The following is a 27,823-nucleotide window of genomic DNA, read 5'->3' on the forward strand; positions in this document are numbered from 1 at the left end:
GCTGGACCTCAGTCTTTGTTCCTTCTCAGACCATATTCCTTCATGAACCTCGTCTGTCATCACCGTCTGAGCCAGAACCATCTCAGTCCAGACTGCTCTAGTCTGCAGTTCTGATGATGATTCAAATTCCTTCATTCATCGATCTGTTGCAGCAAAACAGAGTAAAAATGCAACAAATATTTTAAATAAGAGAAAAAGTTCAACAGAATAAAAACGTAGAACTCATTATGGGTGATGGTTTGACCCCACCACCACCACCACCGCCTCCAGGGTACAGAGTGGCCTTTCCTGAGCATTTTGTTCAGTCTCTTCCTGTCACTGATTGTGATGCTCCACCCCCAGCAGACCATGCCAGGAAAGATGCTAATGCCATCAAAGTCGAAGTAGGTGTTTGAATCCAAAAGACCTGAGTTGCAGATAAAGCTGATTTGAACCAGCTCCTGAAGTCTCTCAGATCAGAGACAGCCCTCTGTCTTCAAGATGCTCCTGACGGCTCAGAAGATTCGGAGAGAAGCTTTTCTCCTGAAATTGTTGAACTTACTACTACTTACTTACTACTTGGACAGAAACATCATCCTGACAGAAAATTTATGCATGACTCTGATCTTCTGACCTAAATAAACCATCCATGTCCTTCATTTAACTGAGTTGTTGCACATATCATGACCTGAAACCTTCCAGTCCACAGTGTGGACTGCAGACAGCAGCTTCACTCCTGAATCCTGTTGGTTTTGCTACTTTGGTTCTGGTCTCTCAGACTGAGGACTGAGGACAGACAAACATCTGGCTTCAACTTTAGTCCAAATCTACATCCAGCATTGAACCAGCCAGAGGAGCCACATCTGATGATGTAGTTCTGCTGTTCATCCACCAAGTGGAGCTAGCTGGGAGGCGATGGAGGCTTGGGTTCGGGTCTGGACCAGACTCTGGTCCAAGGACTAGGACTTTAGTCCCATCTGGGTTCTATTGAAAAAAGACAGTCCATCCACTCTTTGATGGCATTGAAACAATCAATGGAGATGCTAAATTTCTCTGGATATCATCAGCGTGAAGATGGAAGGAGAAGCCTTTAAAGGTCACAACTGATTCAGATAAAGATGACTAGATAAACAGAGAGGCTTTGTTTCAAGGTTAAAGTTTACAATAACGCCACTTCCTGGAACAGAGCAGACCTAGAGTCTGAATCACATGACCTAAAAATCATTCTCACTTTCTGTTTGTTCCACCTCTCATCAACTCAAGGAGATGTGAGCTCCTGTCCTCGCTGAGCGCCTGCTCCTCCAGGGGCTCTCTAAACTGATCTTTAACAGGTCAGTTGGCTCTATCTTGTGGACAGAATGTAGAGCTGCATCACAGCTCTGACCAGTTAGGACTGGACTGGTTCGACTGTTCACACTTCTTATAGTTGCTATAATTAACTCAGTCCATCTGCAGCCTCTGTGCCCTCTATACTTGGTCTCCTGCAGTCCATTCTGTTGCTGTTTCCTGTTGATGGTCCATTTGGTCAATGGGAGGTTGGAGGTTCCTCAGCGTATTAAAGGCTGATTACCTGTAAGGAGATTAGAGGCATAGGGCAGCAAACTAGCAGGCGCTGGAAAACGCCTCTTCTCCGACACAATATTTACTCCATGTCTCAAACTAATGGTTGGATTCAGTCTGGCTAAGGATGATAGGGGGACTGGTCCAAGAACAGAAAAGCAGCTGGAGTTGAGCATCCTCAAGCTGACAAGGTAAAACTTTGAGGTTTATCTTCAACTTAGCAAATGTGGCTCAGTCAATCAGCGTGTTCACTGAGTAAATTAATTCAGTCCTCATGACCACATTTATTGACTTGTGTAATTCATAGCTTTTTGACTGACAACTACGCTGGTTTGATGAGAATATGTTGGGCTGCTGCAGCTGAACATGCTCAGAAACAGAAGAAATGATCCTTCAGTTTGGCCCTGAGCAATTGAGTGTGAGGAACATTCCTGTTGGAAGGACCTTGGGCTGCTCTGACAGAGGTGATCACATGGTCCTGATTAGACTTGTTGACAATGATTTGCAAGAGTAAAAGAGGTCTATCAACCCCAGGCCTTCTTCCTGCTGTGGTAACACCCGGTCTTCTGGAAATATCTCTGTAAGCTCCTTATGACGCTCTCTACTCACCGCTCTCCTTCTTCTTCTCTCCAGCTGTCTTTTAAAGACAGGCCCTGATAACTTCTGACACCTGACCTCTGACCTTTAAGCTTCTCCTGGACTGGATGTGAGAGCAGAGTCCATCCACAATTCAGCAGACCCAAACACCTTCACCGTGACGGATGCCTGGGTGCCTTAAACTTTGATCCGGTTGTGAAGGGAAAACAGCTGACATCCGATGATCCAGCTTTAGCTTCAGTGGGGGGTTGACATGGTCTGGGTGGACTGGGCAGACAGACCCTGCCAAAAATCAAAAATCTGCTGGGATCATGTTTTCTGGGACATAACTTTTTAGACCTTTACCATCATAGAGGTCTTTGATGCAGCACACAGTGGTTGAAAGTGGCACCAGATCTTAAGACATACCTGTTTTTGACCATGTTGGCGAGAGTTTGGACGTGACCAAGAGGACCGACATGGCTGTCGGTAAGGTGACCTTCACCAAGGCAGAGAGGGAAAAGCTAGCCGAGGTTCTCTGGCTGCTTAACTGGATCTCTGTGGTGACAGGAGTAACCCTTTTTGGCTTGGGCGTATTCCTCAAAATTGAAATTCAGAAATGGCAGGAAGTGATGTCAGAGCAGGGGATCCTTGATGTGCCACATATGCTGATCGCCACAGGCCTGGCAGCCTGCTGCATCAACTTCCTGGGTGGGAAGATATGCCTGGACTGTGCTGACACCAACAAGTTCTTGCGCTGGAAGATGATGATGATGCCATATGTTGTCTGCACCTTCTTCTTTACCTCCTGTATCCTGGTGGGGGCACTCATGTGCTATAGCATCCGCGGTCAGCTGGAGGAGTCTCTGTTCCTGGGCCTGAGGAATGCCATGCGGTACTACAAGGACACGCACATTCCGGGCCGTTGCTACCTGAAGAGAACACTGGACCAGCTGCAGATCCAGTTCCACTGCTGTGGGAACACTGGGTACCAGGATTGGTTCCATGTCCAGTGGATCAGCAACCGTTATCTGGACATGACCAGCAGTGCTGTGGTGGAGTAAGTAGAGCCAGATCCACTGGAATCCATCGGAACCCAGTGGATCCTGGTCAATACTAGAAAATCTGTTGTGTTGATCAGTTCCTTTAAAATCTAGTGGAATTTGCTGAAAACTATTCAGTTCAAGTGGAAATAAATGGATCCTCATTAACTTTAGTGGATTCAGTGATCACACTACATTTAATGGTCTCTTTGGGCAGTTTTCATTTTAACTCTGCTGTTAGCTCCCCTCAGCTAATGTCAGCAGTGTCAGTCAACTGGTTCCCTGAGAATAAAACAAAGCAAGTGAAGAAAATCCTCCTGTGGTTCATGTCAAGGGCACCACCACTTGACCATGAATCAGGTACAAACACAAGAGAAACACAGTCTATGTTGTCCAAACAGTCTACAGAGTCCATAGGGTCCATGGGGGACACAGGTTGCAAAGTCAAGGATTTTTCTCTAGCTTTGTCCACCTGGGGTTGATCACGGCCAGAAGACAGACACTCAAAATCAAGCGAGAACTAAATGGTTTTTAGTCTGTATAAAATTAAGACATGAACCCTGCAGCGCAGTGCCACACCAGAGACCAGGACCCTGAAGCTCCCCATCACATCTCCTGCAACATCCAATTCACAGATGGAAAAGTCAGCAGATGACAAACAGTTTTCACACTGAGAGCACTGATCTACTTCTGGTCCACTAACTTAGTCCAGGAGATACTGGGGTCACAGGTCAGGATTTAGACCATTTGGTTCAGGCAGTGGTTTCTGGTCCTAACTTCACTGCTCTTGCTTGTCCTTGGCAGCCGTCTCAGGAGTAACGTGGAGGGAAAGTACCTCATGGACGGCGTTCCCTTCAGCTGCTGCAGCACCTTCTCCCCCCGGCCCTGCATCCAGCAGCAGGTCAGCAACAGCTCCGCCCACTTCAACTACAACCTGCACAGTCAGCAGCTGAACCTTTGGAGGAGGGGCTGCCAGCAGGCATTGGTGGACCACTACACCAGCATCATGCAGTCCATTGGCCTCACTGTGCTCCTCGTCTGGCTCTTTGAGGTAAAGTAGCTTCTAGCTTCTTGGTCAGATCTGAACAGGGTCAGGATTAAGTCTGATCAGGTCTAGGTGAACCACCTAGCTGGTCCCGGCTAGTTTTATGTCCTGGGCAAACCATCCATCACCCCCCAATACTCCCCCAGGGAGAGGGGGGCCGGGAAGATGGATGGTTCACACTTGTGCGCCCTGGGCAGTCACCCACATTGCCCATAGCAAAAAGTGTCCCTGCTCCTGACAGTTCACACTGAACACTTCTTATTTTGGCCCCAGTTAATGGTTCTGACCGGAGTCCGGTACCTACAAACAGCCATGGTGAATGTACTCTTGCTGGGTGATCCAGACTCAGAGTCGAACGGTTGGATCCTGGAGAACAGCCTGGTGGAAACAGCCTGGTCCAACTTCAACATCATCAAAAACCTGGGAAAGTGTTACCAGACCGACGACGACCCCAACATTAACATACCCACTGCTGCTGCTGAACAGGAGATACCAGCTAAGCAGGTCCAGATCGACATGACCAGATAGTACCCATGCAGCAAAAGCCAAGGTGGACTATTTCAGGTTCAAACCCGCTACAGACACAAGTGGTGCTCTGTTGACATCCTCTCATCAGGACATAACATTGTGATGCTTTGCTCGCTGGGCACTGGGTAAGTTAACGATGGTCCCACCAGAGGACAGCTGCCTGTCTCATCTGGTGTTTCAGGTCTGATACGGATGCTTGTTTAAAATCAAACAAACTGACTGAACTGAGAACTGCAGCAGGGACATCACAGAACAAACCTAACGTCACTAGGACCACGTGGACCTGATGGTGAACCAGTTCAACCAGACAGAGGCCCAGTCCATCAGAGTCAGTCTGATCCAGAAACGGTCCATGTCTAAATGAATTTTGTGTCAATACTTTTCCAATGAAAATTGTCAGTTTAAACCTAAGCAGGCGACTGCAGCCCTGTGAATGTTGACCTCTCCATGTTTTCCCCCTCGTCTGTGGAGATGCTGTTGTTGGTTTCCTGTTGTTTTTTCTCTTTTCACTCCTTCCATGTTTTCTATTGAGCTGATGGAGTTTCTGTAGTCTAGAGCTCGAGTTAGAGCAGTTTGTACTATCCATTCAGAGTCCAGGTCTCAGGTCCCAGGGGGATTGGTCTGTCTTAGCATGAAGACTGTTAGCCTGTCAAAGTGTTGAGGTTTGAATAAAGTTTGTGTGTCTGACTCTTCAGCTTGTGTTTGAATCTCAGTGTGTCGATGGTTCCACGATGAGTCAGCTCACATCATCCAATCATTGCATCACCTTCCTCATCATCATCATCATCCAATATCACTGTAGTACTGTAATACAGTACTACAGTAATAACTGGTAGTATAATAAAAATACAGTAGCTCAGTGTTTTTACTGTATTATTAGTGTAATTGTAACAGTGTGTAATTGTAGCACCACAACTAAAATTCTTCTCATGTCATGATTAGCCAATCAGAGGCCTCCCCCTGTGACTTGCACATGGAGACAGTTGCCATGGTGACAACCACATGATCTTGTGGCCCAGATTACTGTGCTGCTGACCCCACTGACCCCTCCCCCTCAATTCTTTTGTCCCTGTCTTCCCGTCACTTTTTTTGTTTCCTACCGTTTGTATCTTTGCTCTAGCCTTTCATTGTTCCTCATTGCGCCCTCTTGCTCTGCCTTTCCTTCCTTCCTAATTTCCTTCCTTGTCTTTTCTTTCTCCTCCTCTTTCTCTTACCTTCCTCCCTTTGTTTCATTACCACCCTCTATCTCCTTCCTACCCCACGAGTTATATAACACACTCCAGAGTGGCAAATCAGATTCCTGACTTAAATGACATCACAGATAGGAGGGGTGGGGTCTGATCTCAATCGGTAAGCTTGTTGGTTGTCATGGTTACATGGATTAAACATGTCCGCAAATAACTGAGGTCAAATCTACATGTCCCACAATGCACCTAGAGTCACACAACAGGAGATGGTCTCATGCAGTAGTTCTGCAACCGTACAACTACATTACAACAGTCCAACTGTCCAATCAGTGTAGAGGGATGAACATCTCAGGAAGTGACTGACAGCTGGTGCCATCATGTCTGTAGTTCTACTGCAACAGAGCTCAGATGGAGGAGGAGCAGGGAGATCATCTACAGTGGAAAAAACTGAAGACAGAAAGAAAAAGAAAGAAAAGAACTCTTTCTCTTTCTTTTCTTTCGTTCTTTCTTTGCTGAAGAACAAAGCAGTCATGGCTTGTGGCTCCTCGCTGCCTGGTAACAGGTGCTGGGAGATCTAAAGTCCAGATGAACGGGAGGACAGTGAACGCTGCACCAACAGACCAACAGGCTATGTTCAACACACAAAACTTTATTTAACATGCAGCTCCACAGTCACAGAGCAGGAAGTTCACAGTGATCCACCACTGAGGTTTATCAACATGAATATCAATATTCATATCAATATTCACTTCATTGATGTGAACACATTATCGATTAAAGCTCTACCTGTCTGCACACTGAGCTTCATGATTGGACAGAATCACTTGTGATACAAATAAAAGAACAAACCCACAAATAAGAAACAGGAAGGAAAAGAAATGAGAGGTATAATAAAAGGAGCAAATCAAAGAAAAACATTCTGCTGAATGGAAAAGCAGGATTTCCTGCTGTGAGTGATGTCCTGTGAATGCAGCAGCAACATCTGGGACAGATGTTTCCTCTCAACATGGCTGAGGTCATGTGACTGTTGGTTCTTGGACAGTCTTTGTTGGCACATCTGGACTCTGTACTGTGTTTGAGTCCCTGTCCTCATGAGGCATTAACTGACCTGCTGCTGCACGTGACCTACCCCGCTGTGTCAGCATCCTCAGCCAATGAGAGGAGGAGGAGGCAGAGGAGGGCTGTGATTGGCTGCAGGCAGGAGTAGGGTGATGGAGGGGGTGGCGGAAGAGGAGGGGTTCTATCTGTTTTGTATTCAGCTCATCACCTGAGTGGACTCACTGCAGTAACATCTCTTCATCACTCTTCATCAGTCAGGTGACATCACCTGGTCATGGCTGCTCCTCTTCATCACTGCTGGAATCTTCTGTTGGAGCTTCAGTTTGTGAATCAATGAGTCAGCAGTTTTTCAAAAAAAAAAAAAAAAAGAGTCACTGTGATGATAGATGAGTGAACTAATAAGTTAACAATGGGATTAATGCATGAGTGAGTGAATGAACAGATGAATGAACATATAATTGGATGGATGGATAAATGAATGAATGACTGAATGAATTAAATAACAAATGGGTGGATTCATTAATTACTGGGTGAATGAATGAACGAATCCATAAATAAGTTAAATGACTGAGTGGATGTTCTCTGGATGCAGAGCCGATCAGTTAATTCCTGATTCCTTCCCTCTGGAACTGAAGGAATAGCGGGAAAGCGTTGCCATGGAGACAGCTTCCTCTGATGTGGACACACGATGGAGACATGACCAATCAGGGAATCAGTTTCTACAAAGGCTTCATTCATTCATCAACACTACAGTTTAGATGCTAATCTAGGGACTTGGATTATGGATCAGGATCCAGACCTGCACCACGACAGCTGAGTCTTGATTGCTCATCCTCTGAGGAGCAGGAACCCACAGAGTCCAGTTCACATGGATTCAAGCAGATCAACTTGGAGTGGACAATCTGTCCTCATGAGACCACTTAGATCATAATGTCCAGGATCCAGTTGACGTTTAACTTTCAGTGGTCTGGAGTCATTCTCTGCAGAACCTGTAGATGGATTCAGGTCTGCAGGTCAGAACCAGACTAGATGTCAGGGGGAAGTCAACCCAGACTGAAGCAGTCCAGTTTCCATATCTGCTCAGAACTAAACCATGAGACCTGAACCCCCAGGTTCTGTAAACTAAGATGACTCTGCTGAAAGGACTCCGTTCTTCTATCCACATCACATGACACCCATCAAGACATCGTGAGTATCTTAGCCTGGAGGGGGGAAAATAACCAAAACAAAACTTTAGCATCAGAGTCCACTTAGGTCCCAGACTAACAGAGTCCCAAACAGTCCCCCTCTACAATCCTCAGTCCTGGTCTGCTTAGACAGTTGAAGATGGAGCACGGAGGGGAATCCTGCAGGACGTCCTCCTACTCCTCATCAGGGTGTTGCTCAGCGGCACTGCGGCAGGACCTGAACCTGAGAGGCAGACCATGTGACCTTCAGCGGCTCTGCGACCAATGGAATGAATGGACTGTAAATAGGAGCCAATGAGGAGCGGGGGGCGGGTATAAAAGGCTGAGAGCCGCTTTAATCCGCAGCAGCAGCAGACCCGGACCCGGACCAGCTGTAGACCACATCACCGCAGAACCGAAAGGTAGGTGCTCCAGTCCGGACCAATCACACCTGATCGGCCGTCTACAGACCCAGTAATCGATCAAAACCGTCAGAGAGAGAGAGAGAGAGACAGACAGACAGACAGACAGACAGCGGGGTACAGAACAAAGGAGCGGGGGGGGGCGTCTATCTGACCTTCAGTCCGACCTGTCTGCAGTTCTTTAATCTGAATTCATGTTGGCGTCGATTTTGACATTGTGGATGTGCAGCTAGGAACCAGAGGCCCTTAAATAAATCCACCATCCAGGTTTCAGTCAGTCCTGGATCTGCACCGTGATGACGGAGTCAGAGACTGCACCAGTCTCCATCACTGCGTCTTCCGTCTCCCTTCAGACAACTGAAGGCGCATGCTCAGTTTGACTTGAAGATGTTCATGTTTCATATTTAATGAGCCGAGCTGATCCGGATCAGATACCCGCTGAAGTTCCGCCGCAGACCCGGGATCGGGCGGTGCAAGTCAAGGCGACCCGGTCCGCTGCTGCGTCACTCCAGCGGATCATGATCAGGCCGGCTCCCGGTTCGAGCTGAACAGGACCAGCTGAGCTGGGTCTGTTGTGTCCTCTGCCTGATGACGTAATCGGTCATGTTTTTCTTATGGTTATTCGTCATAAGACCAGGTCCCGGAGCGGTGACTGATGAAGGTGGCACAGACCTCCTCAGATCCAGTGTTTCTTATTCTACTGTTAAATTAGGAGGCAGAACCTGGATTCTTCCACACAGACTGATTTGTGGTAGGGTGAAGGTTGTTTGAGGGCAAATTTCTAATAAATTATAAAGTGGGAAGATTTCTGCTCAGGCTGTTTCTCACAGATGTTTCCTGCCATGTGAATCTGAGTTCATTAATATTGATCTTCAATTTTGGTCTTCAGCTCAGCAGCCGACGACATCATGCCTTTTGGAAACACCCACAACAAGCTGAAGATGAAGTACTCTGCAGAGCAGGAGTACCCCGACCTCAGCCAGCATAACAACCACATGGCCAAGGTGCTCACGGCTGAGATGTACGCCAACCTGAGGGACAAGGAGACGCCCAGCGGCTTCACCCTGGACGACGTAATCCAGACTGGCGTGGATAATCCAGGTAAAACACCTGAACCAGATAAACAGACTAGGTGAAGGCCCTGGTTCCCCACAACCAAGAAACATCTTTCAACCCAGTGATTCTTCCCCCAGACCATCTCTTTACACATTCCCGTGTCAGACCCCCCCCGCAAAAAATTCTGACAAGTACAGAACAAGTACTGATACCCCTCTTTTAAACCAGCTCCCCATACAATCAGACCAGGTGAGCCCTCCCAAGAGCAGAGAATCCCCCCACCAGCCCCGGTCCCAGGGAACTGTTACAGTTAGGTCTCTCTGAAGGACACCCCCCCCTCCCCGTCAGGACTTGTTTGTCACCCTGACAGAGACGTTTTGTTTAGCTGCTGCCTGACGTTAAACTCTTTAATTGGATCGACCAGTTGGACCAGAGTTAATTTCTGCTTGTTAATTCCTCCACAGGAAGAGAAGCAGAAGATGCTTCCTGCTGTTTTCCCGATCCTCCTCAATCCAACCTTTAGTTGGCAGCACCTTAAAATTTCAACCATACGCACTAGAAAGGCTGGGACTGATGGGACATGTTGTGTCTCTGCAGGTCACCCTTTCATCATGACAGTGGGCTGCGTCGCTGGAGATGAAGAGACTTACGAAGTGTTCAAAGACCTGATGGACCCAGTGATCGAAGACCGCCATGGAGGATATAAACCATCTGACAAACACAAGACGGACCTGAATTCTGAAAACCTGCAGGTAAGCAACAACACCATTGTTGACCTCCGGTCGGAAATGACTCGGGGAAACTTCCTGTTCTTCCTGTCTCTGTCCATGGTGCTGATTTTCTGTTTCAGGGTGGAGATGATCTGGATCCAAACTACGTTCTGAGCTCCCGGGTTCGGACTGGACGGAGTATTCGTGGCTTCTGTCTGCCGCCACACTGCAGCCGTGGAGAACGCCGCGCCATTGAAAACCTCTCAATTGAAAGTATGCCACCCAGTTTGTTTGCTAAAATCTCACCCACACAAGATCCATCACAGACTCAACTGTCTGATGGTGCATTCAGGGACACTGGTGATGGAGGTGTTTGTTCGTCTGTAAATTCAGGTGAGGGTGGAAGAAGCTCTTCGTCAGTCTGTTTTTTAGCTCTGACTGCAGCTCAAAACCAGCCGTCTTTATTTAGATATTTTCCCATCATGCCTCAGTGAGCCTGTCAGTGAATGCAGCAGCAGCAGCAGATCAAACTGTTATGTAACTGTGAGCAGTGTCGTCCTGCTGAGACTTGTAATGAGGCTGAGAGCTCAGTCTTTATAAAACCGCCTCTTTCACATGCAAATGCTCCTGGACCAGACAGAACTGGATCAGACTGTCTGAATCTGGTAGACCAGAGACCCCCCATCCCCTGCCCCCCGCAATGTCTAAAAACACGGGACAAATTTCACTATTTTAATTGGAGAATGAACATAAACAATACGTTACAAAACACAGGACACTGATCCAAATGGTTCCTACCTGGACTGAAAGATTCTGCTCTGGTAGGAATCTGGACCAAGTGAAGATCTGAACCAAATAAGTGGACCAGTGAAATATATTTGGTTTGACTTTACAGAAAATTGTTCAGTTTCAGCTCTGTGCAGAGCAAACACAGTGAGATTGGCCTTTGGCTTTCATCTCTTGGTGCCAAATGACAGATCACTCGGAAATCAGCAGAAGGAGCCTGAATTTAGCTTCTCAGGGACAAAAATTACCTTCTTCTCCTTTGACATCATGTGTGATCTCTGGTGCTGCAGGTCTGGACATCTTGGATGGGGATTTGAAGGGTAAGTACTATGCCCTGAAGAACATGACAGATGAGGAGCAGCAACAGCTGATTGATGACCACTTCCTGTTCGACAAGCCCGTCTCCCCACTGTTGTTGGCGTCTGGAATGGCCCGTGACTGGCCTGACGGCCGCGGGATCTGGTCAGTGAACACATCATGAATTCTGACCTGTTGAGATCCTAAATTGGGTTAAAATACTGAAATCCAAGCAACAATCTGACATACAACAACAAGATGATGAACGATATTCAGACATATGACAATAATAAGAGCAACTGCAGGAATGTAAAAGTAAAATAAACTTCATTGAATTGCATGAACTGACAGGAAGAGAGAAGCAGAATGAGATAAACTGAGTCTGTTTGGTGAATTCAGAAAAGTTATTAGTATTAATGCTAATAGTCAATAAATTCATGATAAAGAGATTATCATCAGATTAATCTTCACTCTCTTATCAACCTGCAGGCACAATGACAACAAGACCTTTCTGGTCTGGGTCAACGAGGAGGATCACCTGCGTGTCATCAGTATGCAGAAAGGAGGCAACATGAGGGAGGTGTTTACCCGTTTCTGTACCGGACTCACCAAGGTAAGACCTGCAGCTTATCTGTTTAAGGGGTCCTGGTCACCTGACCTCACCTGACCGCCTCTCTCTCCCAAACAGATTGAGGCCTTGTTTAAGGAGCGGGGTCATGAGTTCATGTGGAATGAACACCTGGGCTATGTCCTCACCTGCCCGTCTAACCTGGGGACGGGACTGAGAGCTGGAGTCCACGTCAAACTTCCAAACCTCAGTAAGCACGAGAAGTTCGGAGAGATCCTGAAGAGGCTGAGGCTGCAGAAGAGAGGAACAGGTAAACAGATGTGTCCTCCCCGGGTCCTACAAGGAGAGCTTGAGTTTTCCTCTATGTTGTCGGACCATCAGGGATCAGGGCTGTACTCAATGTCCAGATTACACACCTGTAGACAAGTGTTGAGCCCCGATCCAGAGCTTGAATCTGGAAAGACCTCAATTCATATCAAATGTCTCTCATTAGCTCCACAAATAGTGTAGACACACACGGGGATCATAGAGCCTGGACCAGGATTCAGCCCTGGGTTAAACCTGGTCTGTGTTTGCTGGTTTAATTTAACCCTCATTACATCACTTCCGGTCTATATCCCAGGTGGTGTGGACACAGCAGCGGTGGGAGGAGTCTTTGACATCTCCAATGCGGACCGTCTGGGTTTCTCTGAGGTGGAGCTGGTTCAGATGGTGGTGGACGGCATCAACCTGCTGGTGGACATGGAAAAACGTCTGGAGGCCGGAGAGAGCATCGACGACATGGTCCCCGAGCAGAAGTGAACTGCATCACTCCAACCTCTGGCACCTCCCTCATCCCCCACGATTACCCCCACCCTCCTCTCACTGTAACCAATCAGAACCCATCCTGAAGCAGGATGTTTAGTGCCGCTCAGTTAGACTTCAGTCTTCCAACATGTGAAGGATTTTCTATTTCCTGTCTCCTCTTGTTGGACCCATCTAACACCTGAAATATCTAATAAAGTCTCTGTGGCCCCGACTAAACACTGATGCTGCCCTGTTGTAAATTTTTTTTGGGGGAGGGAGGGGTGTCAATGACATCATCACAGAAGAACCCATAGTAACATGTTAGTGTATTTTCAGTATTTATTCACCTGCGACAGAAACTTTATTGTTCCTCCACTCACTTCTGTAGTTTCATCCACACACAAAGTGTCGCTACTGCAAGGTCTTGAGACATGGGTGAACCTGACGCTCACCTAACAAACAATAATCAGCGGACAATCATTCCGCCAGCTACTCCGAAGTACGAAAGCAACATCAAGAGAAAACAAATCAAGATGAAAACAAAGTGAGTCTCCATCAAACTATGTACATTCCTGACTGTGCCTCTTCAGTCTGAGATCCCCTGTTTGCTGGTGGGCGGGGCCAAAATACCAGCAGGTCAGTCTATGCAGAGCCTCTTTGACGACAAAAAAAAAAAAAATCAAACAAACAAACAAATGTGCATCGCAGCAAAGTAGCTCCTGTCTCTTCCATGTCCAATTACAAGTGTGGCGCTGCCCTGCGGTGCTGGGGGCAGGCCAGAGACAGTCATCTCTTCAGTGCATTATGGCATCATTACTAACCAATAATGAAAAAAATCAGGTTGATCAGCACCAAACGCTGCACTGGACTGGATCAATCAGCACAAAAGTATGATGTCATCAGTGAATCAGTAGAGAACAGGGAGACGTCCAAATAGTACATTAATGATTTGAGGACCAGTCACACCATGTGATATCACAGGTGGACCGGCCCTTCACCTGCAGCCACACTGATAGTCCACCCGTCTCTCTTCACCTGTCCTTTTGACCCCTTCCTGTTCACTGGTTTCCTACTCTACAGTTTGAGTTCATTAGCAATCTTTGAGGCAATGTTCTTGAAGGCGATGGATGTGCCAGAAATCCGTTTGAATCTTACTCCATTGAGTGAGAGGCGGGGCAGTTTGCACACCTCCATCTCCCATTGGATGAGGCTTTCAGCCTGACCATCTCCATGAACGCAGAGCAGTAGGAAGCGCTCACGCTGCTCATAGTCACAGTTGTTGGCGTCCAGGACTTTCCTGATCTCCCTCATCATGTCCAGAGGTTCCATAGAGGAAGTGGTCTTCATACTCCATGTGAACCTCAGGGATCGGGGCTTTGTTTCTTTCAGGTGAGGAACAGGAGAACCAAGCTCCTCTTTCTGGTCAGACATGTTATTGCTGGGGGAGAGCATTAAAAAAAACTGAATCCTTCACAAAACAGCTGACAACAAATAACATGGTGACAATCACTGATTGGCTAGACAGCATTTCTCCACATCACAGACACAAAGATCTGTGGCTCACCTGGAACCTTCAGGTCTGCCATTTCTCTCCACTTCAGAGGCCCCTCTGACAGGAAACAAGGACACGAGTAAGGAAAAGTCAGTCAGTGTTTGTGAGTAGGTGGGAAACAAAGGGGCTAAATTAACAGAGAAAAGATTCTTGTTCTGGTCTCAGACCTTCCATGATGCTTAGTGATGACATACCTGCGTGTAAGTTTGGAGGTGAGTTTGGAGAACAGGTTGGTGGACCCTCTGGTTCGTGAACGGGCAAGAGGTGTGGCATCATGTGATAGACTGGGTGAGGCGGGGGGACCGTTGTAGGTAGCAGTGCGTCGCTCTCTGAGCTGACCTCCGTGGAAGGTGCTGCGGCTTGCAGTCCCCCGAGGAAAGCGGAGCCGGTCAGGTGGCGTTGCTCCGCTGCTCACACTGAGAGTGGAAGCTCCGCCCCCTGACCTCTGGGTGGGTGTTGTCACTGAACTAAAAGAGAAGGGGTGGGGGGTGGGTGTCAAAGCCCTAGTGTAAATTTTTTATTTGTGAATTAGCCGGTCTCAGAGTTGGTCCTGGTCCTCAGACCCGTCCGTACCTGTTCTCTTTTCCATTGTGTACTACAGAGTGGTGGTCGGTGGAGTTCCGGTCACTGCAGACATAAGTGTTCCTTCTCGTCATGCTGGATGAGCCCCCCTAAATCAAATACATGGTCTCATCAGAATACATCTCAGTCCTGATCCAGATCTGCATCAGGGCTCAGAGATTCTCAGGTGTCATGAATGTGCTGATGTCACTGATGGGCGGAGCAAGACGTTCAATCATGGCTGATCCATTTTCAGTTAAACAGTGCAAGACAGTTCACTCAGTCTACCGATGGGAGTTCACCTGCAGAAGTGTGGACTAGACTAAAACTGGACTGGACTACAGCTAGATTGGAAATAGTGGAGCAGCAGAGATTTGCGGGTAAGACGATCTGTCTGCAGATGGCTGTCTGACACATTTGCTCACAGTGGGCGTGGTCAATGTCTTCCTACGCTCAGGGATCTCGGCCATGTTGGGATTGTTGACGGTGCCCAGCAGAGGACTGCCCCCCTCCCCGGGACTGGACATCCTGCTCGGACCGCCCACTTCCTGCTTTCCCTCCCCCTCTGCTGGCGCCATCGGACTCTTTCTAGGGGGAGGAGCCGAGGACCCCGGACACACTGAGAAAGACACAGGGAGTTGGTGAACATGCCACAGCCTAGAACTGGTCAGGGTCAAATCCAGGTCCTGACACCGTTCTGTACCTTGGTCACTGTACCTCCTCTGTTTGGAGGAGGCGGAGTGCTGGGTGAGGATGTGGGCAGGCGACTGAGCGCTGCTGGAGGGGCGAGCTTTGAGCAGAGAGATGCTGATGGAGGACGAGGAGTCACTGACCTCCCCCTGCACAACACACAAGAGTTACCACTGCTGGCCCATGCAGTATAGCTGCTTACCTCCTGTTACTATGGCAACCTGACCTCAGCAGCCCTACGGCCCAGAAGCAGGTAGGTGGCAGTGATGTCATCGTATTTCATCTTGGCGAGTGAATCATTGATCTCATTTTTGGAGTAGCCAATCTCCACCATCAGGTCTAAAACACAACACAGATTAAGACACATGGTGGTCCAGGTCCATGGTGGGACTGGACTTAAACTGGATGTTGTGGACTTGAACTCTGGGTGTGTACCGATTCTCTTCTGGTCCCTGATGTCCAGCTCCGGCTCGATAAAGGGCTTCAGCTGATCTTCATCAGAGCCACCGCTGATCCATCGATCCTTCATGATTTGCTGAGGAGAAAACATTCAGTTTCATTCATTCACATTCAGAGGCTCCTGTAGTGACCATCATCAAATATAATGATGATCAATAAGGATAAGGATGATCAATTGGTAACGTATTTGATGATGTATTGCGGCTGACCTCCAGAGTTCCTCGTTTCCCTGGATTTAGCACCAGGAAACGTTTCAGCAGGTTCTCACAGTCAGTCGACATGTAGAAGGGGATTCGATATTTCCCTCGAAGCACTCGTTCTCTGAGCTCCTACAGACAGAAACACAGACCACATCATCAACTGTTCACATCTCTCAATTAAAGGGACAATGCCATACTTCAGAAAATCATCTTGGACTTTTACATATCTGGTTTTGTGCTAAGCTATGCTAAACATGTCCAGGAACTGTTTCTCTACAGTATGTTAAGTTCTAAATGATCTGGATCTGGTGAAATCTGGAATTGGTGGAGTGTTCTTTTAACACTTTATCCATATTTTACTGACCTTCAAGTTCTGTCCATCAAATGGCAAAGATCCACTGACCAGAGTGTAAAGGATCACACCCAGACTCCACACGTCCACCTCTGGACCATCATACTTCTTACCCTGATAACAGCAGATAGAAACACACAATTACACATTGACTGCACTTTCCCACTGACAACCTGCTGTGCTCTGAATGAACAGATGAAATGGGGGGAACCTGGAAAAGCTCAGGAGCTGCATATGGAGGAGAACCACAGAACGTGTCCAGTTTCCCACCAACAGTGAATTCGTTACTGAATCCAAAGTCTGCTATTTTAATATTCATGTCAGCATCAAGGAGGAGGTTCTCTGCCTGTGGGATGGGAGTGGGCAGGTTATTCATGTCGATGATATGTTTAGAGTCAGTTGGGAATTTTGAGTTTGAATGACTCTGGGTGTTTTACCTTAAGGTCACGGTGAACTATGTGCTTCTGATGACAGTATTGAACTGCTGACACAATCTGTGGGGAGGACAGAATATCTGAACAAGAAACTCCATGTGTTTCCCTGACTCTCTGTGGTGTTACCATGGTATCAACAGTGTGTGAGTGTTTGTGTGTGTGCATTACTTGTCTAAATTTAGTCCTGGCCTCTTTTTCCTTCATCCTGCCATGAGCGACGAGGTAGTCGAACACTTCTCCTGCACATGGAGGAAGGTCAGGGGTCAGAGTTCAGACATGACACTTATCAGTTATTGATCGACTGATCAGTCAATCTATACACCAGAGACACCTAGTATCACTGACTCACCTCCACTGGCGTACTCCATCACCAGGTACAGAGTTTTCTCCGTCTCTATCACCTCAAACAGCTTCACTGTAGTTGGGACAGTTGAGACTGGTGAGACAGGTGGAACAGATAAGACAGGTAGAACAGATAAGACAGGTGAGTTCTCACCGATGTTGGGGTGGTTGAGGATCTTCATGATTCTGACCTCTCTGAAGAGCTGAGGACAAAACAAACATATGGTCAGCTGATCATTAAGACACGCATCAGTCTGAAACCATCACTATCCTGGTACATAGACTTGGATCTCTGGTCTTTAGCATCCACGTGGATACAGATCCATGATATGAATCAATTACAGAAACACTGACAGCAGGTCCTGGTCTAACTGCATCAGGACTGATCAGGTTCAGCCTGGACCACAAATTGCCATCTGCTGGAACAGAACTAGTTCTCAGGTGAAAGAGGTAATCTCTGAACAGGTTTATGGGACTGGTGAGTCACAGGTTCAGTCAGCTCAGATCCAGATTAGATTCAGATCAGATCAGATCCAGACCATCTCTCACCTTCTGCAGGCTGGTGGGGTTCAGCTGGGTCTTGTCAATAATTTTGATGGCCACCTGTAAGGAGAGAGACACAACCATTAAACGACTACAGGATCTGTACTCTGCAAGAAAATAAGATCCAACCAGTGCTGGACTTCAGGGACTTGTCTCAGTCTCACCTCTCGTCCTGTCAGGACATGTCGAGCCAGTTTGACTTTGGCAAAGTTTCCTTTCCCGATGGTTTTCAGCAGCCGATAGTTTCCCACATGAGGCGGCTCATCTCCGGTGGCATATAGGGAAGTTTTAGAGCGAGCGGAGCGGACAGAGCGGGACGCCTCACCACGCCCATCCTCTCCTGAGGTATGCTGGGAAAAAATAGTCAGAGACTTCTTCATCAGTTACAGTGGGAACTAGTCAGGTTGATCAAAACGATACTGAATCCTCTCACTGTCAGTTATCCATCACATGAACCAACAAATGGTTGGAGACCTGGAATCACCTGGAGAGCCTACCGGCTACCTAGCAGCCCCTAGGCTTACAGCCACAAACCATGAGGAATCTGTTAAACTCAACATCTGCCCAACAGGAGAATCAAATAAGTGACGGTACTTCTACAAGGTCACTGGAACTTTTCAAGAACACACACAACCCCCCCAAACTCAGGCCATTAACCTCCATAACAAGTTTCCAAACTTTCCAAAGCGCCAACTAGAACCCGTTTTGTTCTCCAGGTGTTAACTGGACGGACAGAACAAACTTATTCATCTTTGCCATTAACACATTTTCCAGGACACCTTGCGTCTTTTCCAGGTTTCTCCACTGCCCCCCCGTCTTCTCAAACCTGGACCACATGAACAGGCTTGCGAAAATCCTGAACCATTTTCTTGAAATCAGATGGAGGAAGGACTCCTTAGGATCCAGCTCCAGACCACCACCTGGGAAAAACCTTCGGCGACTTAACAAAGATCTTTTAGAGCCCCTGAAAACGGGTACTTGTAACCGGACCTGCACTCTTGAAGCTGTCCAAAAACCCTGACAGCACAGGAACCACAATGACTGAAAAGGAATCCTGAAGCAAATCGGGGACTCTCCCTTTAAAACCGGGACGACCCATAACGAACGGACTTGGCCGACTCCAGAACCAAAAACGGGTTTATCTTTTGGTCTAAAAGTCTGGATATTTAACTCACATTCTCGGCGTCCCGCTCGTTGACGGTGGGCAGGGGGGTCCTGGCGGACATGTTACCCGGGTCAGTGCGAGGGTGGTTCGGTCATGAAGCCGCCTGTCCGCCCGAAGCACCTGTCTGGACCTAACCGACTGTGCCGGTTCGCTTCAAATCGGGTTTATCGCAACAGGTCTTCACATTACTGGCCCCGGGTTTGAGATTAGGACTACACCTTTATCTGGTCCGGCTCGGCTCGTCTTGCCGCTTTTAACCGACATCGATCCAAACTGACCCAGAGCAACAGTTCCTCTTTGCTAAGTTACCCGGCTAGTACGCTAGCAGACCGGCTGTGTTTCTGAGACCAGACCGGATCCGGATCCGCCTGCTGGTCACTGTCTTGGGTCAGGTTACGACCGCAGTCCCGGCTCGGTGAGTTCGGTGTTGGATCCGGAGCCGTTCATTCCTTCATCATCCCGTCTGCACAGAGCGTCGCCGCTCCGGCAGCCACAGCCAAGATGGAGGACCAACCGAGCCTAGCGCGTTGACAGGATGTGACGTCACATCAGCGAGGGACCCGATTGGCCTGCGAGGCCGAGCGGCGGCGTTAGTTGTTGCTAGGGTGACTGACTGTGAACGTCTCTGGACCAGAACCTGGACTCTGAGTCTGTGATGGCGTAGAACCTTCAACCTCCGCTCTGTCCATCAGCTGGGAGGAAAAGGGTCAGATTGCAGCGAAAGTCAAAGTCAGCTGTCCAAATAAATCCAAATAAAACAAATAAACAGGAACAATATTTAAAGAGACATGTCAATGCTGAAAGAAAAAAATCAACAACTAACAATACAAACACGTAAACAGTTCAGCTGATCATCATCATGAGTCTCCAGAGTCCTGGAAGGGTTCAGGTGGATCAGGTCTAACTGTAATTATGGTGCAGTCACTGGACCAGCAGAGGTCCCCAAAGGTCTGAAGATCCTACAGCTCAGCATGGCAGAGTAATGGTTATCTGTTTCCCCACAACAAGGGGGTCCTGGTTGGGTCCCCGGGGCCTCCAAAGACATCCTATTTGGGTTCATTGGTGACTAAACTGTCCGTAAGTCTGTCTGTCTCTGTCACCTGTCCAGGTGACTCCGCCCAGCACACTCCAGAGGCCCCCCACGACCCGGAAATGGAAAACCAGAAGATGGATGGATGGGCATCCTACGGCTTTATTTACCACAATTTTTGGCTAGCTGTATGATTCACTAGATTAAAGTCAAGAGATATACTTCTAATTCTTTTGTGTCTCTTGTGAGTGACATTACCTTCAGGTCACACTGAAGAATCCATAAGGCATAAGAAGAGATAATAAAGAAGAAAAAAGGCCACTTGTCCAGACTTGTAATAGTAACAGGAGTCTCAGTTTCAAGCTTATACAATGAGATATTTCAACAACAACAATAATACAATCATACAATTCATCAGCAACAATAATACAATGAGATAATTCTTCAGCATTGTAGGAAGCATGTTTTTGAGCATCCTGTTCAAATATGAGGCAACTTCTTGTAATTGATGTAATTTCTGAAATGTACATGAGTTAAGGATACATTTATAGCGATATGTTTTTAAATTGATTAGATCACATTTAAAGCATTATTTATATGTGAAGATTTGAATATTTGTAATTTTAAGACTAAACAGATTCTATGGAATGATCCCACTACAGTCTCTATGGTTTACACTGTTTATAGTTCTATTTGTATTTTGTAGAGTTTGTCTTTTAGAATTTGTAGTTTTTAGATTGTAAAGTTTGTAAAATTTGTAGTTTGCAGGAGTCTGTCTCAAATTGATTCATAGGAAGAGACATTGAAGATGTTCAACGTCTTCTTAGACAAATACCAGTCCAGTTGCCTACGAATCAATTTGAGACAGAGAAGATTGACCTGGATGAATGAGAATCTTCATAGACATAGTTTGCAGGAGAAACTGACTGAACACTTTCTCACATTTAACAGGAGTTTAAATGATGTTTAAAGTCATCTGGTCTGTAAGTATTATTGAGCATCATTTAATCATTATTGTCTTTGATCAAAGTTACTGATCAAACACAACAGACACGTAAACAGACAGATAGACAGCTTCATGGATTACTAATAAACAGTGGATTGCTATGCTAACATGCTAACATTCCAACATACTCAAATGATTCAGGACTACAGAGCCATCTTTTTAATCTTTTTATCCATCCATTTGACTTTGACCTTGGAGAAGAACAGTGGACTGCGATTGTTGGAGATATTGATGAGGCGGTTTTCCTCAACACTTTTCCTGATGGCACGAACATCAGTAGCTGATAGGCCAGTTTTCAGAGACAGCAGCGCCAACACATGAGCATCACTGAGGAGAGACAATAAATTTCAGGGACAGATGAGACATCTAGTGTTGAAGCCTAAAAGCATCGTGGATGGTTCAACCCTGTCCACGATGCCTTGGGGTCTTGGGATGTTTACATCCACAGACCAGGTTTACATTCAGAGAAACTAGTGGTTTCTAGTTAAGAACTCATTGTGAGCTCTTATTAAAGCAGACCAGAAATCTTCTCAACCTGAATCTGGATTGTGTCCTTATTGTTTCACAGCAGGTAACACTTATAGAGGTGTCTCTGAGTGCAGCACCATCATCATCAGCTCCTGGTCATGTTCTAAAACCAGCCAGTGGGTGTATCTCACAGTCAACATGACTCCTCTCAGTACTTTTCCACTTACCTCACAAAGCTGCGACACCTGAGCCAAGACTGGCCACACCTATATGCCGCTGGCAACTAGGTTTTTCTCACAAAGCAGATCCAGGTCACAGTGTCAGTGTTTGTACATAAGACCTGAGCCTATGACAGGACCCGGTGACAGTTCACCACCAGTAGGACAGACATTTATTCATAATTCATTCATCTTCTCCTCAGATCCATTTCCAGGTCACATGAGGTACTGGAGTCAATCCCAGCTCACATTGGGTGAGTGCGGGGTCACCTTGGACAGGCCTCAGTCCATCACAGAGACAGACAGAGACCAACAACCACTCAGACCTACGGACAGTTTAGAGCAGGGGTGTCAAACTCAAATTCACAGTGGGCCAAAATTAAAAACTGGGACGAAGTTGCAGGCCAAACTCAGTATTTATTGAAAAATGGACTGCAACTGTGCATCTTTTCCCTTCTCTCAAGATATGGAAACAACTTTAGTTTTGTGTAAATATGAATCTGGAACAACCACAAGCTTAGTATTATTAACACATGAGAAATTAAATTTGAAATAAAACACATATCAGTCGTATTCGTTTCTTGTTATGTCTCTCTCCATCTGTAGCCTTTCAAGTTCCTATTTAATGTATATCTTTTTTAACAGGCCAACAACAAAACAACCAAAAATAATAATAATTTCCTTCAATGAAAATTCAACTATTAACAGTCCATGGAGTGGAGTAGAAAACACTCAGTATTTGCGGTATATGCGCTATATACTGGTGGGTCAGCTCTAATACATATTTGGTATGATCTCGCGGGCCAAATATAATTACACAGAGGGCCACATTTGGCCCACGGGCCTGAGTTTGGCACCCATGATTTAGAGTCACCAATGAACCCAAACATGGTGTCTTTGGAGGCCCCAGGCCGGGAACTGAACCAGGACATCATTGTTGTGGGAAACAGAGCTAACCACTGTGCCCCTGTACTGTAGGACAGTCTTTCACAGATAAAATAAAAAACAGAATCACCTCCTTCAGCCAGAGGAGGAACCAGATGGTGGAGCTGAGGAGGAGTAACTGAACTGCTCGATTCTCCTGATTGTGTTGCATAGCCTGTCAATCACACAGTAAACCCGCCCCCTAAACACTCCCCTCCTGTCTGGTCTATTTCCTTCTAAATGGAGAATCATTTAAAAAATTAACATCACATTGTATTGAAGACTTGAAACTAGAGACTGAGAGCACTGAGGCATTTTCCCATAGACTTCAATACAATCTGATTTTTTTTTCCCCCCAACTCTGATGGTCAGAGTTGCCTTACTTGGCCTGAAAGCCAGTCCTGGACCAAACACCAGACTTGTGTGTGTACCTGAAGTCTGGGAACCTCCTGGCCAGGCTGACCATCTCAAGCTGGACACTTCCTGGATCCTGCAGACACAGAACCTCCGCGATGCTGCAGAGAACTTCTGAGAACCACAAGGATTGGCTGCAGCCCTGAGAACACAGAGAGCTAGTCCACCAGAGTCCTCATTCACAAGTGACATACAAGTTGTCTGTCTGTGTGGACAAGTGTCTACCTGTCTCACCTCCTCTCTGAAGAAGTCATTGATCATTCGAGCATCCTCCTTCATCCGCTCAGCTCCACACACCTGCTGCTCTTTGCTCTTCATCCTGGTCTTCAGCATCCTCTTAAAATACTGAAGGACCAGCTCCTCATGGATCACACTGAGCAGGGACTGCACAGAGACAGAGACAGGGTCAGGATCATACCGGTGAACAGGTAAGCAGGAAGTCTCAGGCTCACCTGTCTGGAGTCTAGTCTCAGGTCAGCGAGGTCCCTCAGCTGTTGACTCAGACAATCTAGCAGAGAGCTAACAACAGGAAGTGACCCATCCAACCAGGCCGGGGTCCACAGGTCATTGTAACACACCTGGACACACACAACTCACTGTAACACACCTGAACAGTGGTGAGGAGGGGGGGCTGGGTCATGAGCAATGACATCAATACAGTCCACAGTGTTTGTACCTTCAGCTGGACATGAATGGGACAGGTGAAATACCTGTACCCACAATCCCTCAGGGCAGTCAGTGTCTCCAAACAGTGATGGCTCTGCTGCTCAGACAGATTTCCTGTTTGACCTGTGATGTAATCCCTGAGGAGAGTCAGTGACAGGCAATCAGGTGAGGGAGGTCAGCGGTGCACAGATGATGTCTAGGTGAACTTCCTGAACTCTCAGTTGTAGCCCCATCTTATCTCACCTGAACTGCTCCTCACACACCAGGTGAGCTTTAATCACTGAGGCGATGTTACCATGGTTACCCCTCAGCAACTCCTCCAGACTCTTCCTATAGCTAGAACACACATCACATGTGTCAGACACATCAATAGCCCCGCTCACCTGCTGAGTGTGGGCGTGTGGCCTACCTGTCGAGGAAGGTCTCCAGGTAGGCCGTGATCCTGTGAGACTTGATCTGGCCTCCGATGACACAGGTGGACTCAGACAGGAAGCTGTTCATTATCTGGAGACACACATAGAGTCTCACCTGTGACTAATCTGTCTCCCCTGTGATGACTGTCTCCCCTGCGATGAGTCTGTCTCACCTGTATGACATCGACAGCCAGCGGGCTGAAGAAGTAGGTGTCAATGAGCTCAGGTTTGTTCCCGCTCAGCCAGGAGTCCTCTTCTTTCTTCAGAGCTGTGTTGAGACACCTCTTCACTTGGACCTGAGGACAGAGACCAGTCTTATCAGTGATTAACCTGGCCTCTAAAACTACCACAACATCAGATCTAGACCTGTCCCTGTTGGTCCTGACCTCTTTGTGGGCCAGGTACTGTTCCTCGAGCCCTTTCAGATGGTCCTGCAGCAGCAGAGAACCCAGGCAGGCGGTCTTGATCTTTCCAACCAGGTCTTCATGTTGTAGTATTTCACTGAGGATGACCCAAACACACGAGACCCCCTGAGGTTTAGACTGGTTCCAGGATCTGAACCAAGAGTTTGATTTTATCTCATCTATTCAAACACACGTCTGATTGTCCTTGAAGGAGTTACATGACCTACATCAATATCTAGAATGGTTCTCAGTAGAACCCACACCTGTGCTAAAAACAAACTGTCCTCAGTCCAGATTATGACCTGGGTCCCTCCAACAGGTTCAGGAAAAAAAAGATCATCCCAGCAAACCAGATCAGAACCAGACCCTAAAAAATTCCAGGACCTGATTCAGTCAACTGGAGCCTCAGTGCCAACATCTCTAAGTTTTGAAGCCAAAAAAATCTCATGAATTTCGCAGCTGTTCTGGATTAACAAAGACCAGATGACTAGGTCTCAGCATTCTTTAAAAAGCTCTAAATTGTGTTTCTTCTTCATCTGTGGACCTGAGGATTCGAGACATGTTACTGTAATGAGAAATAGCATCATGCACAATTGTGTGTCCCTCAGCAGGACTGGACCAAAACCGGAAACCTGAAATCATGTGCAGGCAGTGACATGGTGGAAAACATTGTCTCCCTGTCCTTCTACTCTAAATGACATGTTTCTATTGTAAACTGTTAAAAAACTAACTCCTGTCCAGTCTCAGGAACGTCGGTCTTGACTTCAGGTCATCCCTGAGTCTGGATCAGGTCCAGATCGTGTGAAGTTTAATGTGATGTTTCCTTTGAGTCGAGGAAATTATTTGAGTAAATTTTGATATTTTGTTATAGTTATTAATTTGGTTAGATTGAGTCATACACTTGTATCATAATCTGTTCTTGTCCTGGTCTGTGGGCAGTGTTGGTCTAAAGTCTCACTGTGGGTAGTAGTGGTTGACCCAGAACAGCAGGTAGCTGCAGTCATCTGTCTCCAATCCAGAGGCAGCTAATTCAGTGAGGCGGGCGGAGAAGCTCTGATGGTAAAATGCAGCGTAGATATTCAGGATGTCCATCTGTGGAGGGTAACAGTCCTTCACTATCCTCGCCACTGTCAGCAGGTCATCCCTCACACGTTTCCCCAAACGACACACCTGTAGATCATGAACCCATGAGTCTGGATCTGAACACCACCCTGATACATTTCCTCTTTTATCTTAGAGAACAAGGATTCAATTTCCTGTTTTATTATAGAGAACAATGATTCCACTTCCTGTTTTATTTCTAACACCTGTATCCTCAGATGCTGTGTGAGTTTGGGGGGGCTTCAGAGACATGTCCAGTTCGTTCTCAGTGTGGCTCTTGTTGAGGACTCACCTTCCTCTTTACTGCTGACGACAGTCCGTCGGTTCCACTCAGCTCGTCCTCAGCAGCCTCTGTCAGTCTGGATTCCACCATCTTCTGCAGTAGAGAATTGTGAGTTCTGATCAACTTCAGAGGACGCCACACTGGGAACCTGCTCTCAGGACGGTCCGCCCAGCGCTGGTCCTGCACTTCCTGCAGCTGAATGGCAGCCATGGCACTCCGCAGTACATCCAGCTGTTCTGTGGAGGAGCAGCTGAAGGTGTCGTGGATAGCCAACCACATCCGAAGCTTCAGATCCTCCAGGTCCTTCAGCAGCTGATCCTCCTCCTCACTTGGAGAGTCCTGACAGAAGAGCTGCTCCTCCCTGATGATCAGCCCCCTGCTGAGTTGCTCCAGCTGCTGCTCCACAAAGTCTGACTCTGGAGGAGTCCCTGTAAGAACCAAAACACAGAAAAAACTGAATTCCTGTAGAACCTAAACCAGTGTGATACAACAGTACAACCTATGCTAGACTACTGTAGACTGCGGAGAAATCAGAAGGGAAGTACAGTGACTCTCTGTGTTCTATATTAAATCCATAAATGTCCATTGGTTCCAGTTCAAGATCTGCTGGTTTGAGTTGATTCTGATAATTCACACAAACAAAGAGGTTCTTTGGGCTTTACTAGAGGTTCCTCAAATCTAAATAGTTAAATATGTGAAGAAACTGGTTGGATTTGGTCTGAGGCTCAGCAGGGTGGTTTTGGGGTTCTACCTGAGGTCCCTCCTTTCTCCTTTTAGTACATGTTCTGTGGTTCTGATGAGTAGTTTGTTCAGCTGCATGTTCTGATGAGGTTCTGATGGTTTTACGTGGTTCTAACCTTCAGCATAGTTGCAATTCTGCTTTTCGCGTTTCTTCCAGAATGTAGCAGGATTCCTCAATTTTGGCAATTTCCTCCTTTCTCCTCCGTGCTGCTGAGCAATGCCTCCTGCTGAACATTGACATTTACATCCACAACATCTGACCGACTGCGACATTCTTGGTGTTCTCATTAAAACATCACATATTCTGTGGAGACCTTCATTAGAGCGTCCTCTCAGCACATTACAATAGAGTTTTCAAAAAATGAGTCAAAAATTCAGACTTGATTCCCTTGAAACAGTTAACATCTGTGATTAGCTGGAAACATCTGGAAACACCAGCAGGTGTCAATAATGACATTACCTGAAAATTGCCACATCACTGCGGTTCTTCTTTCACGTTACCTCGCAGCTTCTTCCAGCCTTTCATCAACACAGTGGACTGACGGGGAGTGGGCGGGGTTAAAGACGTGACGTCTGCTCGTCAAACCCGTAGGAGGCAGCTCGAGCTCTTATTTCCCGTTTAGAGCTGAGGCATTATACCTCCTTAAAGATGTCATTATATATGATGGTAGTTTTAATACTGTTTGTAACAATAAGACCGAAAACGGGGAGAAATTAGGTGAACGTGTGGAATTTATTTGTTAACTGTTATTTCCCGTGGGAGAGGCTGAAGACTCCTGAGTGACGTCACCACTGTCTCAGCGATGAAAACCTTCCAGGACCTGCCCCCCCCGACTGAGACAGGGTGGCGAACAGACCGAAACCAAGATGTGGACTAAGATCTCACATCTGCTGCTCTGCTGACTCCTGCTGGACAGAAAGGAAACCCACATCAGGACCAGGTGACACACAGCATCATGTTAACAGGCAGAAAACTGTTACGACTGTTACGATCAGTCCGCTGCTGCACCAAGCAGTAGACACCAATAAATAAATGAACCAGACTATCAGTGCGTCCATCCCTCCCCAAAAAATGTTCCTCTGTCTGAA

The 27,823-nt window shown here is 47.0% G+C and overlaps 4 protein-coding genes across 8 annotated transcripts; 2 read left to right on the plus strand and 2 right to left on the minus strand.

Moving 5' to 3' along the window:
- Positions 1 to 2,594: 2,594 nt before the first annotated feature.
- On the plus strand, positions 2,595 to 4,731 carry LOC115038179 (photoreceptor outer segment membrane glycoprotein 2-like). The gene is made up of 3 exons (XM_029497056.1): positions 2,595 to 3,175; positions 3,963 to 4,209; positions 4,477 to 4,731. The coding sequence occupies exons 1-3, from the start codon at positions 2,595 to 2,597 to the stop codon at positions 4,729 to 4,731; spliced, it is 1,083 nt and encodes a 360-aa protein (XP_029352916.1).
- A 3,768-nt stretch (positions 4,732 to 8,499) lies between these two features.
- On the plus strand, positions 8,500 to 12,826 carry LOC115037367 (creatine kinase B-type). The gene is made up of 8 exons (XM_029495848.1): positions 8,500 to 8,565; positions 9,455 to 9,666; positions 10,219 to 10,373; positions 10,472 to 10,604; positions 11,408 to 11,579; positions 11,904 to 12,027; positions 12,103 to 12,292; positions 12,605 to 12,826. The coding sequence occupies exons 2-8, from the start codon at positions 9,474 to 9,476 to the stop codon at positions 12,781 to 12,783; spliced, it is 1,146 nt and encodes a 381-aa protein (XP_029351708.1). The 5' UTR covers positions 8,500 to 8,565; positions 9,455 to 9,473; the 3' UTR covers positions 12,784 to 12,826.
- A 219-nt stretch (positions 12,827 to 13,045) lies between these two features.
- Positions 13,046 to 19,585, minus strand: LOC115037414 (MAP/microtubule affinity-regulating kinase 3-like). Of its 5 annotated transcripts, none has more exons than XM_029495939.1 (18): positions 19,077 to 19,585; positions 18,066 to 18,251; positions 17,908 to 17,961; positions 17,513 to 17,561; positions 17,366 to 17,431; positions 17,185 to 17,255; positions 17,020 to 17,076; positions 16,794 to 16,928; positions 16,595 to 16,696; positions 16,240 to 16,359; positions 16,007 to 16,106; positions 15,798 to 15,910; positions 15,585 to 15,720; positions 15,307 to 15,500; positions 14,894 to 14,991; positions 14,488 to 14,787; positions 14,333 to 14,377; positions 13,051 to 14,206 (listed from the first exon to the last, which is right to left on the minus strand). In XM_029495939.1, the coding sequence occupies exons 1-18, from the start codon at positions 19,125 to 19,127 to the stop codon at positions 13,843 to 13,845; spliced, it is 2,241 nt and encodes a 746-aa protein (XP_029351799.1). In that variant the 5' UTR covers positions 19,128 to 19,585; the 3' UTR covers positions 13,051 to 13,842. The 5 variants fall into 5 exon arrangements, with proteins under 5 accessions (XP_029351802.1, XP_029351799.1, XP_029351801.1 ...); XM_029495940.1 differs by having other exon boundaries at positions 13,059 to 14,206; positions 14,515 to 14,787; XM_029495941.1 differs by lacking the exon at positions 14,333 to 14,377 and having other exon boundaries at positions 13,052 to 14,206; positions 14,515 to 14,787.
- Positions 19,586 to 20,517: 932 nt separating this feature from the next.
- LOC115038052 (tumor necrosis factor alpha-induced protein 2-like) lies at positions 20,518 to 27,254 on the minus strand. The gene is made up of 13 exons (XM_029496869.1): positions 27,195 to 27,254; positions 26,851 to 26,958; positions 26,003 to 26,421; positions 25,568 to 25,779; positions 24,592 to 24,706; positions 24,379 to 24,501; positions 24,202 to 24,296; positions 24,036 to 24,128; positions 23,803 to 23,929; positions 23,579 to 23,704; positions 23,361 to 23,510; positions 23,144 to 23,268; positions 20,518 to 21,429 (listed from the first exon to the last, which is right to left on the minus strand). The coding sequence occupies exons 1-13, from the start codon at positions 27,208 to 27,210 to the stop codon at positions 21,246 to 21,248; spliced, it is 1,893 nt and encodes a 630-aa protein (XP_029352729.1). The 5' UTR covers positions 27,211 to 27,254; the 3' UTR covers positions 20,518 to 21,245.
- Between the last annotated feature and the right edge of the window lie 569 nt (positions 27,255 to 27,823).

The sequence above is a fragment of the Echeneis naucrates genome, chromosome 24 (genome assembly GCF_900963305.1).
Source record: "Echeneis naucrates chromosome 24, fEcheNa1.1, whole genome shotgun sequence".
NCBI classification, from domain to species: domain Eukaryota; kingdom Metazoa; phylum Chordata; class Actinopteri; order Carangiformes; family Echeneidae; genus Echeneis; species Echeneis naucrates.

Coding starts and splice junctions, on each gene's coding strand:
- LOC115038179 (XM_029497056.1), top strand. CDS start 2,595: ATGGCTGTCGGTAAGGTGACCTTCACCAAGGCAGAGAGGGAAAAGCTA. Junction 3,176..3,962: donor ACCAGCAGTGCTGTGGTGGA/GTAAGTAGAGCC, acceptor TGTCCTTGGCAG/CCGTCTCAGGAGTAACGTGG. Junction 4,210..4,476: donor TCCTCGTCTGGCTCTTTGAG/GTAAAGTAGCTT, acceptor TTTTGGCCCCAG/TTAATGGTTCTGACCGGAGT.
- LOC115037367 (XM_029495848.1), top strand. CDS start 9,474: ATGCCTTTTGGAAACACCCACAACAAGCTGAAGATGAAGTACTCTGCA. Junction 11,580..11,903: donor CCTGACGGCCGCGGGATCTG/GTCAGTGAACAC, acceptor ATCAACCTGCAG/GCACAATGACAACAAGACCT. Junction 12,028..12,102: donor TCTGTACCGGACTCACCAAG/GTAAGACCTGCA, acceptor TCTCCCAAACAG/ATTGAGGCCTTGTTTAAGGA.
- LOC115037414 (XM_029495938.1), bottom strand. CDS start 19,127: ATGTCCGCCAGGACCCCCCTGCCCACCGTCAACGAGCGGGACGCCGAG. Junction 17,256..17,365: donor GATGGAGTACGCCAGTGGAG/GTGAGTCAGTGA, acceptor CTCCATGTGCAG/GAGAAGTGTTCGACTACCTC. Junction 16,929..17,019: donor TAGTTCACCGTGACCTTAAG/GTAAAACACCCA, acceptor CCCATCCCACAG/GCAGAGAACCTCCTCCTTGA.
- LOC115038052 (XM_029496869.1), bottom strand. Junction 25,780..26,002: donor CGTCAGCAGTAAAGAGGAAG/GTGAGTCCTCAA, acceptor CATGATCTACAG/GTGTGTCGTTTGGGGAAACG. Junction 23,511..23,578: donor TGAGACTAGACTCCAGACAG/GTGAGCCTGAGA, acceptor GTCTCTGTGCAG/TCCCTGCTCAGTGTGATCCA.